This window comes from Triturus cristatus, chromosome 6 (assembly GCF_964204655.1).
Source record: "Triturus cristatus chromosome 6, aTriCri1.1, whole genome shotgun sequence".
In the NCBI taxonomy this organism is placed as follows: domain Eukaryota; kingdom Metazoa; phylum Chordata; class Amphibia; order Caudata; family Salamandridae; genus Triturus; species Triturus cristatus.
The window spans coordinates 386115496-386129972 of NC_140589.1; the positions used below are offsets into that span (position 1 = coordinate 386115496).

Consider the following 14477-nt stretch of genomic DNA (forward strand, 5'->3'; position numbering starts at 1 on the left):
ATTATTGTAACAGCTTGTACTTGGGTTCCAAGAAATCAATACTGAAGAGACTACAGTTGGTCCAGACTTCTGCGCCTGACTACTTTTGGCCTTCCTAAGTTCTGTTCCCTATCAGGACTCCTTCTGAAGCTCCACAATCGCATCCAGTTTAAAGAACCCAGTACTGCCCATAAGATAATGCACTTCTTAGGAGCCCCTATCCTCTCAGATCTGATGCTGCCCTATCTTCCTACCAGAGCTCTGTGCTCTGTAGATCTTAATCTGGAAGTGGGCACCGATTCAAGAGAGGGAAATTGGGTGGTCACTCCTTTCGGGTACTGGCATCTGTCCTTTGGAACAGCATACCTCATGTTTTAAAGTCTGCCCGAGTCATCTTTGTGTCAGAAAAAAACTTTCTACTCTCGTCTCTTGCTAGCCTTTTGCCCTTCCTGCTGCTTTCTACTTGATTTCTGGGTCCAGCGCTGGGAAGCCCAGTTGCTGGGGCAGCCATGCGCTCCACAAATCATATTAACATCACATAACAAAACAAGACTTTCCCTTGAGGCAAAACCTTAAAGTATTAAAGTATTATCATCATAAACATGTTCAAAAACATAATTAATGAGGAAGCCTCAGACATTGAATGCAATATTCCCAAACATACTTTGAACCGGGTGTCCGCAAGTAAATATTGGATCTTAAGGAGGGTTACGTCAGTTTGCTACTAATTATTCTAAAAGTACATTATTTGGCATTAAAGATAACATTGTATTTTTTTAACAAAAATTAAAACATTATTATTTTCTTATTTTAAGATATACAGACGAATGAACCCTTTCTACATTATGAGTAGCAATCACTTCAGAAATACCTTTATTGGATAGCATGGCTCTTGGTTTTGACATGACAGATGGCATTCTTCTCCTGCAAGGAACGACACTCTGCTGGTACTCTGGGGCGTGAATGCGATGTCATGATCAATATATTGACCCCAATCAATTATAAGGTGTGAATACAGACTATCTTCAGTAACTGCTTCATTGGATACTTGGATGAGTTTTTGTGTTACTTCTCGCACCTGGTAAACAACAGAAAGTATTAGTATGATATTCTGTGTTAACGATTCAAAGCGGAATACACAGTGAGATAAAGTATCCTAGAAGCCCTTGTAGTTTTTTTTTACTAATGTTAACTTTCCGGGTCACAAGGCATATACTGCCTATTGCTTTCTGTGTTTTCACTGCATCGTGCTCCCTTCAATGATAATACAGCACTGCACGACAATCATAATCCTGATCCGCTGTCCCCTTCTCTACCCCATTAGTATATACACCCTTCACGAATGAGGCTGGCACCAGCTTCCCATCACTGGTATTATGACACAAGACGTTCTAGGTCGAAATCCTGCCTGCTCATACCTATGTGATAAATGATGAATATCCCATAATGAGCCACATGTTTATTGTTCCTTTTGCTTTTCCACCTCCTTTTGAAAGCAGTCGGCGTTTTTCCATGTAAACTCTCTTTGGCACACGAGAGACGATTCGACCACTAAACAGACAAATATTCTATGTTTATATTGAACATCTTTGAAAAGCAACGCAAATATAAAATAAGAAGTTTCAAAAGCATATGCAGCGGCAAAATAAGCAAACACGATCTTTGGTCGAGACTAGGCAGCGCATGCGCTGCCCTGCTAGGCATGCTGTATCCAGTGTATGGGCATTCAACACAACCATCACTTTTGATTGGTTCCTTGATCTGCTTTTCATAAATTCTTTATTTTCATTGGTTTATAGTTTACATTTGTCCCGCCGTTTCTTGGTTTGGTCACTCCCTGCAGGCTGCCCATGGTACATCCATTATTTCACAATGGGCCATATAGATTAGTGTCACGTGCTACTTGTTTTGTTAGTTTCCTGCTCATGAAGTACTTCCATGCCTCAGACTCTGGCAGCTGCTTCATCGTCACAGAGGTGTACAATTTACACATTTTTATTCTATGCTTCTTCGTGCACTGGGAGCAGGGGCGGAGCATGGCTGTTCGGTATTACAGCCCTCACAACAATAGAAGGCGAAGGACTCGGGTGGCTGCTTTCTCGTATCAGAGGTGCACATTTTACACATTATAGTCCTAGCTGCTCCTTGCGCTGGGGGCAGGGGCGGGCATGGTTATTAGGCGTTTGATCGGGTTTGGCAGTAAACTGTGAAAATGTTATGGCTGACTACCATGACACATGCAATTATTGTGCATTGCTTAAGCGAGGCCAGGGCTGCGCGCAGGGAACTACCCAAGAATTTGACTTTCATGCCACCACTGGCCAGGGAAAACCCGCAAACAGTAGTTCAGTTGTACTGCAGCTGTATTTAGTGAGGCAACGGGGGAAGCATGTGTGTTCAGCTATTACGTGCGCACACTAGGTCTCTCACATATACACTTTTTGCTTATTTCCACTCTTACACTACCATGCTTTCCATTTTACGTACACACACCTCTCCTTCACCGTTGTTTTCTGTCTCACTGTATCTCTCACAAACTTTCTTCATTTCCACTCAACCTGTCACACACTTTTTATCTTTCTCTTTCACACTCTTTATTACTAATTTTTAATCTCTGACACCTATACACCATCTCATTCTTCCCTCCCACTTTCTCACTCATATCACACAGACTATCCTTGGTGTCCCTGACAACCATTCACACTCCATCTTAGTCTCTTTCACGCAACCACAATGTTTCCCTCATATCCATTCTGAGTCTTTCACACCCACCTTTCTTTCTCTCACTCGCAGTCTGTTTGCTCTCTGTTTCGATGCCTTTCTTCCTTCTTTCACTCGTCGCTTTCCTGACCTTTCTTTCCTTTCATGCTCTGTTTAAATAAGGGTTTTATACCTTGTCTGAATGGCAGGATATATTTTTTAATTATACTAAAAACACTGATCTGTGCAGTTATTTGTTACAACATAGATGGCAGATGTTTTGTTCACGTAATCAAATGATTCTTTCAGATATGCACAATTGGTGTTTTGTGGGGAAAACACTTCAACGATTCCATGTTATTTTTTCTAATGATCCATTTCATGAATGCAATGCTGTCTTTGCACGGTGAAGTGCCACTCTCCTGCAAGAAGATCTGTTCATATTTGTAAACTTTCTTATCCCCTTCCAAGTGCCATATTTCCACATATTGGTTCATGTGTGTGAGAGACTTTCAGAGAAAGGCCCCAAAAGTTCTTCTTTATAGTTCTCAGATCTCATTTGTGTGTTTGCTTCAATTGTTTTGTTTTCAGAAGTTTACCGTCCATCTTCCCACCTGAGCCCAGCCTTTTAGCTTACAATCCCATTGTCATGAAGTTCCAACTAATCCGTAGGATCTGCACGTTTGTTGGACAACATAAAATTTGGGTGAGGTGCCTAGACTTATTCTGGGCACCCACGCAGGATATGTTGGCCTAGAGACCAGCTAGCTCACAGTGCCACCATAAGCCCAGCTAACCCTACCAGGTAGAGAATGGTTTCTGGCGACCACTGAATATGACAACCTTGAACCGTCAGGGATCGTGTTAACAGATCAGATCCTTTCGCTCAGTCACTTGTGCTCTCTTGTTCTCAGCAAAATATACAGAAAATACACTGTGAGACATTTTCAATATATTTATTGAGCCAAAGTTATTCTTGTATAAAATACATGTGATGCGATAATCAATAGACATAAGCAGATGAAAGTGATTACAAGCTCCAAAAGAGTAAATACTAGATATAGTTCTACCATGGTGGTAAAACTGTGTATATATATGCAGGCATATAAAACAAGTTAGTAATCAGGAATACTCCTACAATGTGAATCCTACCTTGTCTGTGTGCCTAGAGTGTGTGTAGGTGAAATGCCAAGAAGCCCCCAAGGGATGATGCAACCTTATGACCTGGCAGGAGAGAATGTAGGATCCCGTTGTTGGGTTTGGCCATTTTTGCAGGGTCTTCCCTGAACTTTTTGCCTTCCTCCTAGCCTTTTTTCTGACATGGTGTTGGTGGTTCTAGGACTCTGTGCACTTCAGCACTGCTGTCCAGTGTAAAGTGTGTGTGCTCTCTGTGGTAAACATGGTAAGAGGATGTATGTCGTTACAACGCACACTTTTACAACGCATGCACTTACAACGCATTTTTTACAATGCAACATCCACTACAACGCATTCCATTACATAGCATGACACTACAACGCATTTTTAAAAACTACCTTTACAACGCATTCCATTACATCGCATACTACCTTTACAACGCATAGCATTACAACGCATAATATTAAATTGCATTTAAGGTAAGTATTGGATAGTATAGGGGTAAAAATTACTATTCTAACTCCAGGGGGTGCAACAGTAGGGTAAGTGTTGGATAGTATAGGGGTAAACATTACTATTCTAACTCCAGGGGGTGCAACAGTAGGGTAAGTGTTGGATAGTATAGGGGTAAAAATTACTATTCTAACTCCAGGGGGTGCAACAGTAGGGTAAGTGTTGGATAGTATAGGGGTAAAAATTACTATTCTAACTCCAGGGGGTGCAACAGTAGGGTAAGTGTTGGCTAGTATAGGGGTAAAAATTGCTATTCTAACTCCAGGGGGTGCAACAGTAGGGTAAGTGTTGGATAGTATAGGGGTAAAAATTACTATTCTAACTCCAGGGGGTGCAACAGTAGGGAAAGTGTTGGATAGTATAGGGGTAAAAATTACTATTCTTACTCCAGGGGGGGCAACAGTAGGGTAAGTGTTGGATAGTATAGGGGTACAAATTACTATTCTAACTCCAGGGGGTGCAACAGTAGGGTAAGTGTTGGATAGTATAGGGGTAAAAATTACTATTCTAACTCCAGGGGGTGCAACAGTAGGGTAAGTGTTGGATAGTATAGGGGTAAAAATTACTATTCTAACTCCAGGTGGTGCAACAGTAGGGTAAGTGTTGGATAGTATAGGGGTAAAAATTACTATTCTAACTCCAGGGGGTGCAACAGTAGGGTAAGTGTTGGATAGTATAGGGGTAAAAATTACTATTCTAACTCCAGGGGGTGCAACAGTAGGGTAAGTGTTGGATAGTGTAGTGTAATATTATGCGTTGTAATGGTATGCGTTGTAAAGGTAGTATGTGGTGTAATGGAATGTGTTGTGAAAGTAGTTTTTAAAAATGCGTTGTAGTTTCATGCTATGTAATGGAATGCGTTGTAGTGGATGTTGCGTTGTAAAAAATGCGTTGTAAGTGTAGTGCGTTGTAAAAGTTGCGTTGTAAAGGTTGTTCCCCTGGTAAGATTGGTCTACACCTGTTTGGCATATTTAATTTACCTGTCAGTCCCTTGTAAAGTGGTATCTCAGATATCCAGGGCCAGTAAATTAAATACTACTGGTGGGCTTGCAGCGCTGATTGCGCCACCCACCAAAGTAGCCTTTCAAACCTGTCTCAGGCCTCTGCCATTGCAGGGCCTGTTCACACAGTGTTACTGCCGCTGTGACGTGACAGCTAAAGTGTGTGCCATGTCTGTGACCCCCCTTTTACTGCATTTCAGTCACCCCTAGCTAGCCCTCTGGGCAGGGTGCATTGTAGGTAAAAGGTAGGACATGTACCTTGAGTGCATAACTTGTCCTGGTAGTGACAAACCGCATTTTGGTTTCTCACTGCTGCGAGGCTGCTCTCTCATAGGAGTGCATTGGGGATTCCCTAATAAGTGTTTAAGTGGTAATTCCTGATATGAAAGGAGCAGTGTGGTCAAATTTGGTATGGTCGGAATATTAATAATAAAAGCTGCGCAATGGTGTGCGCAGATTTATTATCACTATTTTAGAAATGCCACTTTTAGAAGTTGGCATTTATGTGTGCTATGTGTCTGCCTGCCTGATGTGTTTTGCATGTCTGGCTCTGGAGTGTCAGGGGCTGGTGAGGTGTGCGTGGCTCCAGGGAGGGCAGGGTGAGTCAGCTCTAGGCTGAATAGGGGATCAACATTTGGAGTAGTGGCAGGAGTAGACCCCTGACCCTGAATAGGTCTGTGCCTGCCTAGGTGAATGCTGGCTCCACCCCTGTAGATTGTCTGATGACCGAGCCCCCACCTGACAAAGGGGAAGAGGAGCCCTGTAAACAGAGTGCTCCAATTACTACCAGAACCAGTTGGGACTGGTTCCCCCAGCCCTGTGCCAGGGCAGAACAAAGGAAAATCTGGTATAAGTACTGGGGCTGTGACCCCATGTTTGGTGTGTGTGCTTCCTAGTGACGGGGAAACTTGCTGCTGCTGGGTCCCAGGAGGAACCACCACGAGGGACTGCCTCCCTGCTGGAGGACTGTTAGAATTGGGGTCACCAATTCCGACACTGTAGCTTGGCGCGAGGTAGGAAGGCACCCGAAGGCAATGTGTAAAGCACTAGTGCAGCACTCACTCACACAGATTCAGCCATGTGCACACAATGAAGGACACAACACCAAATGCTTTGATGAAAAATGAGATTCTTTATCTAGATCAAGTAGTGGTGATTCAATTCATTTCAGGAATAATGCAGTTAATTTCAAGGCATCAACGAGTTCATTCACGTAATGAAGTAGCTGAAACAGTTATTCACTGGGCAACAATCAGTTCATCCCAATGATGAAGGAGTACACTTCAAGTCAACAATAACAATCAGTCCATTCAGTTACTTTAAGCAATGCAGGATCGAGGGACAATTAATCCATGGCATTAAATTAATCAGGGCACTTCAGAGCAACAATCAATTCATTTTAAGCTCAAAACAGGTATGAATCAAGTGAATAGCACCAAGAGTCTCATGACAACGGTTAATTCATTCAATTGACAGGTTCAGGTACTTCAAGGTAACAGTTAACTTATTCCGATAACCATGGCCAGTACTTGCAAGGTACAGTTAATTCAGTCGAGCCACCATAGCGCATCTGATTCACCACGCCACTCTCCTGGTGGAGGCAAAAGAAGGCACCACCCCTCAGGGGGTATGGACCCAGCTGTTATCACTTGGCCCCATGGCCGGGGGCCGCTTTCCACAGGGGGGGACGTGAATCCGGGTTGGCCCCAGCCCCCCCCTTTCACTCACCAGTCACGCTGCATGCTCGTGGGGCAGGTCCCTGGTACTTCGGCGCTAGCGATCACCTCGCGCCTCCCCCAACGCCTAGGCGGCCCGGCTCTCTCCTCACTTGAGGCCTCACCCAGGGGAAGGAGCACACTTCAGGCCGGCGGAGACCTTCTCGGTGTTCCGGCTCCACCGTCCTGGTTCTCAGAGGGCTCCGGGCTTTCCCTACAGCCCGGGGCCCAGGAGCCAATCAGGAGCCGGCCTTCGAGGGGCTGGGCAGCGGGAGCCAATCGGGTCGCAGCTCTCCGTAGGCGCGACCACCAGAGCCAATGGGGCCGTGCCCGCCTCGCGATGCGGCCGGCGACGTCACGCCCAGGCCTAGTGCGGTCTTCCCCACTGCCGCGGCGGCCCTACCAGGACTCAGGGGCTGCAGCGGCGACTCTCATGCGGGGCGGTGCTGTAGACAACAGGCGCCAGGGCCGCGGCGGTGACTCTCAGGCCCTCGGCACTCTCGGCAATGGCGCCCCACCACAGATCCCACGTCAGCGGCGCAGGCGGCACCTCCGCATCTACAGCGCCCGGGCCGTGGCGGTGATTCTCGGCAGGTGAGCACTTCTCACTCAGCGAAGCAGGGGCCCACGGTGGCGACTTCAGTGGTTAGCGCCCCCACCAGCACAGCGCTCAACCACGTGCACCCAGGAGGCTGCGGTGATCAGGGGCCCGCCGCGCTTATGGTGCACAGCGCTGGAGTGTCGTCTCATGCGGGGACATGGTGGTATCTCAGCCCCCTCCCGGGCGGTGGCGGTGATAAGTTTACAGCGTTTATAGGCACAGCGCTGGGCAGCACTAGCAAATTACTTCCCAGGGGGGCACAATTCCAGCAGTACAGCGCCAGGTAGGCACAGCGCTTGATCACAGTCAGCTTCTCCTTCAGCACGACCAGGAAGTCAGGCGCCCGTGAATATTGCCTAGTGCCAGTTGGCACCGTGTATATGTGTGGTTATGATCTAATGTGTTTTGGATAATACAAAGGCTATTTTTATATAACCTTGTGTGGAGTTTCTTTTGTGGTGTGCCTAGTGTGTTGCTGATGTTTTTGTGTGTTGCGCAAACGCTTTACACATTGCCTCTAGGGTAAGCCTGACTGCTCGTGCCAAGCTACCAAGGGGGTGAGCAGGGGTTATCTTCAGCGTAGAACTCCATTGCCCTGACTAGAGCGGTGGTTTCTGCCTGGCTTAGGCGCAAGCCCTAGCCAACCAGAAATCCCATTTCTAACACATCTCTTGGTCACAAACTGGACCTCACCCCCAGACCGCTGCGAGGTGAGGTCTCAGCATGCAGGGGCCCTTGGTGTCAGCTGGAGTGCCTCCTTTGCTAATCCTATGAGATGATGATTATTTATAATAAAAGCATGCTTGCGATGTACGCATAGATTAGCAATATTATGGATATGTATATTGTATATAGCCCTGTCGCCCCATAGGTGAAGATAGAATGATATTTGTGCATTCATGCGTGAAGACCTTGTACTTGGTGTTCGAGGCATCAGGATAATATGATGCAAATCCAGATGTGTGAACGGAAGTAGTTTCTTAAAAACACATCCACCATTGTCATGCAGGCAAATATTTGCAAAAGGGCACAGCAGAAATGTTAGGGTGAAAAATAGGACAATGTTAGAAATGAGCAGCTTTGCTATATGGGCCTTATCCATGAACATAATGCCCACTCCTCATACTAAGGGTCGATATATAAAAGCTATCTAAAAGCCAGCAGGCCATAATGAAATCAAGACTAAAAAGGTCTTAAATCACTTTTAAAATCTTGTAAAAGCAAGCATCCCTTTAAAATATTCATAAAAGCCATTACACTATTTGAAATCTAATGGAACAAGGTGAGCAATGGTGGACCGGGATAGCCGCACTTCCCTGTTGTATTCCCTGTGTGGTGGATCAAAAAGTATTTCGGGTTGGTGTGCACATGCAACTCCTGCACCTGCTGTTCTTGGGTGCCAACTGCAAAGCAAAGAGAGAACTACACCCTGGAGGGCTGAAAGTCCGATCCCCTCCTGTGTCAGAAAGGCCAGATTGTTGGTCAGAAGACGATTAACTCAGGAAGTAGTGAAACTTATGGTCAGAGTTATGTCCTTTGCTGATTGCCTGTAGTCTACAGATCCATTTGGCCTCCGCCCTTCGTAGTGTCAATTCCCTATCCCCACCACGGTTATTCATCGGGATATGGTCAATGCCAAAGAATCTGAATTTGATGGGCCCTGTGTGTGTTGTGCGATAATGCTCTGTCATGGGGTATCTATCATTGCCATTGATGAGGGCCCGGCAGTGTTCCTGGATTCTGGTTTTAAGACTGCGCACAGTGCTGCCTACGTAGATCTTGTGACATGGACATTCAATGATGTAGATGACATACTGTGTATTGCAATTTATGTGGTGTTTGATTGCGTGAGTGGAGTCTGAGTTATAACAGAATTCCTTGTATTTGTTGTTGCCCAAACTGCAGATATTGCAGTTGGTGCTGGTGTAGAAACCCTGGGGGGTCTGTGGCAACCACATGGTGATGGTTGCTTTGTTTTTTGTGATGCAGCTCGTGCATTGGGATCTCCTCAGTGTGCGACCTCTTCTGTAGATCGATGAGGGTTTGTCATTGATGAGTGGGCATAGTGTGGGGATGTCCAGCATTCAGTGTTTTCTGAAAGCCCTGAAAATCTTGTCACTGCGTGCTGTGTAGTTGGTAAAAAGTTGTGATGTTTGCTGTTGTGATGTTTACCTATCATGTCTACTGAGCTAGTTATACGTGTGTCTGCTCTGGGGAGGCTCAGTGCCCTCTGTTCGGCTCTGTCGAGGATTTTGTGCTCATACCCCTTAGTTTCAACTGTTCCTTGATGTCAATTAGGTTCTCTAGGAACCCTTCCTCTTCACTGCATGTGCGTCGTGCTCAAACCATTTCACCGTAGGGTATATTTGAGATGACTGATTTGTCATGGGCACTCCAGCGTGCAGTATGCTGTTGCAGGATGTTGTTTTCCTATATAGTGTGCTGTGTACTAAAAAAATGGATGTCCAGGAACTCAATGTGTTCATGGTGGTGCTGCATAGTGAGTTGGACATTAAAGGGGTTGCTGTTGAGGTACGTGAGATATTCATTCAAAGCAGCTTCTGAGCCTGACCATAGGCAAATATTGTCATCTATGTACCTCGCCCAATTGACGATCTATTTGGTCCATGGGGAGGCACATCTGTCCCAGGCATGCTCCTTCTCGTACCAGCCCATGAAGATCCTGGCATATGAAGGAGCAAACCTGGAACCCATGGCAGTCCCCTGTAGCTGATGGTACCCCCTTTCATTGTGTTTGAATACATTTTTGGTAAGGATCAGCTCAATCATGTCCATGATCATGTTGATGTATGCTTAGTGGTCTGCCCCTTCCGTGTCTAGGTAGTGGCGGACTGCTAACATCCCAAAGGTTTTAAAAATACAAGTGTAAAGTCCCACCACATCTAGGGTAACAAATCTGAGGGCATCGGACCATAAGAATCCTTCTAGTTTAACTAGGATGTCTTTGCTGTCCTTCAAGTAAGCTGGTAGGTTGGTGACACGTTTTTGTAGTGATAGGTCTACAAACTGTGACAGCCGTTCTGTGGGTGACCCTACCCCCGAGATGATGGGTCTGCCTGGTGGGAATTTCCCTCCCTAGTGCACCTTGGGTAGAATATACATGCACGGGTAGCGCGTATTGTCCACATATAGGTATCTGTACTAATTTTCAGTCAATAGACCTTTCTCCCTCCACTCTGTGAGTCTCGTGTTGATAATGTCGACATGTTCTTCACCCTCAGGGTTCAACCATGTCCCTCCCGCTCCCCCTCCCCTTCCATGACACCACTCCATTTTCCTGGGACATTCCATGTTTCCTATTGCGTCTCACCCACCACCCTCAGTGTTTGACCATACCCCTTCGGCTCACCCTTTCTCTCTTTTTTATTTATATTTTTTAAATATATCACACAGGTATCTCGACTATCCCTGCATATCGTACATTCCTTATCCCACCTCTGGTATTACAACAGGCTTCTGACTTTCACCACACACACGTTCTTGCCGGTAATGCAACAGGTGCTGATGCTGCCACATCTCTAGCTTGCAGGCTTATCACTTTTACTTCACTTACGTTCCTGTCGGTTTTTACCTCTCACCCCTTCTCACCACCAATGTAGACATGTGCTGACACTGACACAGGTCAGACCTGTCGATGGATTAATGGATACATCACCAATTCCGTCATCTACCGGAGGCCCTGCAAGTCTTTCCACCATGTCCCTTTGCCTGCAGGCTTCCCGCTCTCCCAGGGTATATATTACAGAGACGCCGACCCTGGCCAGACTCAGACCGGATTGAGATTCACCCAGGTGTACTGCTCTATCAGGTGTTTATTTCCTACCCTGTCCTCGCCCCTGGCACCGCGACCACTGCTCGGTTCCCTTGCCATCCTAACCCTGCTCCCTGATGGCATCTCCCAGTTACGCGGCACACTCCCCAACCGTCTGGTTCCTATTCACAGGGCCCTCACCATCCGGAGGCAACTACAGGACCCCTACTCTTCCCCACACCAGACTGTGCACTTCTATCTTTGCCCAACAGACCACTGTACATGTGGTAATGGGTCCATAATACATCGTGACCGCCCGTGTGCCAGCACGCACATCCAGCGCTTCGAGGGGGTCCCTTGATCCTCTACGTGACACCTCACTAGGCTGTACAGGAGCATCCATCCTTCCGTTTGGTTTCCTTCTCACCTACATCCCCCCGCAGCTTCCCAATGCGCACGCCAATCCCTTTTTCTTCCCTGGTTTCACTCACTGCTCTCTTTTTGTATCATCTTGTAATGCTATGCCGCACTGCATAAATGGGGTCCCGCTCTGCTCAGGACCACTGCACGGTGCCCACTCTATTCATCGATTCAGGTTCCCTGACAATGAGTCCTGAATCCCTTACTATATGTTTTCTTTTTTTTCTTTCCTTTTGTTCCTCTTTATCCCGGTTTTAATACATGCACCCCATCTTCTCCCTGTTTTTAACACATGCGCCCTTTCTCGCACTTTTCCCCAGCGGATACGGGGGTTACACTGCCGGTTTCAGCCCCCACCATGCCGGTAGATGCAGCTGCCGGCTTGTCCGTTATTGTAACTCCCTGCCCTGGCCTTACGAACCTTGCCACCCCGCTTGTGCCGTACACCCTAGGCACAACCCGCTACATATCTTTCCCGACTTCGCCCCATGCAGGGAAAACATGTTCACCCCTCTGGCTGCCTACCCTGGCAGACATGCACCCTACACGGCGGTTCCTCCACTTCTGCACATGCACCCTTTCTTATCACTAGCCCAGCCCTTTGCTCTACGTACCACCATCCTCTTTGTTCTCTCCCCACATTCTCAGTCCTGCATTTTGTGCCCCCGCCAGATCCCACGGACCTTGGCCCTTATCAAGGAGGCCATAACCCATCCACGACCACGGACAACCAGCGGCACTGATGCCCGGTTGTAACTATTCCAGACGAGCTCAACGGAGCGGAATCGCACCACGCGACCCTAGGACACGGCTGCAGAAAGCACAATTCTCTCCTGCTGTCCCACCGAACAACGATCGGTATGTACAGATCTCGCCCTCTTGCACCTTGCTCCAGTCACCCTCCCCCTTTAATCCCTTCTCTCTCCCTTTTGAGTTTTTGCCACACACACACATTCATGTATGTGGTTCCCTTTCTGCCATCACCACCCCTTGATCACACTCTGATTGCCCTGATTTCCCACCACAAGACACTTGTCGCCAGCCTTCCATCGCATTAGGCCACAGGGGACACACCTATACCAGCACAGAGTGACTGTTCAGCCTTAACATATACCTATTGATGTCCTGCAAAAGCTCATTCACAGGTATGCCTCAGTGTTATTAACTTCAACTTATTTCTTGCTTTGTCGGGCCCCAACAGTTGTCCTAGATCACGCCCTGAACTGCCATTACCATGTCACCCAGATACTTATGTCTTTTCAGTCTCAGGCCACAGGGTCTATAACAACATTAGAATAAAGGGACGGTTTAGCCATACTGTATATGTCCACATGTTCATGTCCATTTGCTTCCTTTCCCCGCTCCCACCTTTATTTACCCCTGCTTCCTTTTTCATTTCTGTTCCCCACATGCCCCTTTGCCCCCATTTCCGTTGTAGCATTTTGTACGTAATTGAGTATGTCTAGATGTTTTGTACGTATATTTATTTCATGTATTGTAATTTTCAGCCCTGAAGAAGTTAATTGTGTAATGAACGAAACGCATTGCCTGGAACTGAGTTTTGTCGGATGACTTTGAAAATAAAGAACTAATTTTTGATACAACTTCACAAGTGAACATACTTATTGAATTGACCACCTGGGTAGTGCACCACTCCAAATTCAGGTGTACTATTTGAAATCTCAAGCACTCACAAAGCCATGGTGCCTAGAAAAAGAAAGAAAAAACTGTTTTGATTCATTTTGTTTAAAAAACAGGCCAAATCTTTCTCACCACACGGAAAAGCCAATTGTTTATGTGGTCTGAGTGATAGTCGCAACATTGGCATTGCATGCAACTGCAGACAACATTCCCAGAGGTGCACCTCGAAGCAGGTTTATGGAGCAAAGGTGGTTCCATCCAGTTTCAACAGCAGCTGCTGAGAGAGGGTCTGCATCCTATACATTTATTGCAGAGCCGGTCTCCAGTTCACTAGGAGCCAAAGCATCCCAGGGTGGCTCGATGAATGCATTCATCAGCAATGGAGTACACTCAGGACAAGAATACCCATGGGCCTTCAAGGAGTCTATCAGTACTTCAATGTCCAATGGCATAACCGATTGTGATCCAAGACATAAATCCAATATGTATTCATGGCTGCAAAACAGCCAGCGGAATATAGGTTGTACGCAATGGAGCCAAACATGCCTGAACGATACGAACCAGTGCTCATTCCATTCTCCTAGCTAAGGTGTGGCAAAGCAGTGTATCATGCGCTCACGGCATCACAGCACAGCCAGTGCTGTGTCCATTCTGGGTTAAGCTGCGAAGTCTATTGCGGAGCAGAAAAAGTAAACTCTGAATTCCTGTCACATGTAGCGACACAAGCGGGAGACCTCCAAATACACTTTACAAACACGGAGTGTATAAAAGATGGTTTAACTCTGGAAATCGTCTGAAAGGTGCTAATCAGTCCAGAGCCAACACATAAAAAATGTGTGCTATTCCCTTTGTATCAGATATATTAAAGGTACAGTGGACCAGCTTCCTAAAATGCAGTGGAAGATAGTATGGAGTAGAGTCTGTATCTCAGATGGGGACCTTGCAACCTTGATATCAAACATCGCTCTGGCTTATGTTAAGGCCACATCTTTTTGAAA

The 14477-nt window shown here is 46.5% G+C and overlaps 1 protein-coding gene across 1 annotated transcript in view; it reads right to left on the reverse strand.

Annotated features, from left to right (window-relative positions):
- Positions 1-14477, reverse strand: part of TPO (thyroid peroxidase) — a 961894-nt gene that overhangs the window by 589029 nt on the left and 358388 nt on the right. The window contains exon 7 of the mRNA XM_085609184.1: positions 851-1057. Coding sequence (XP_085465310.1) covers positions 851-1057 — 207 coding nt within the window. The remainder of the gene's footprint in view (positions 1-850; positions 1058-14477) is intronic.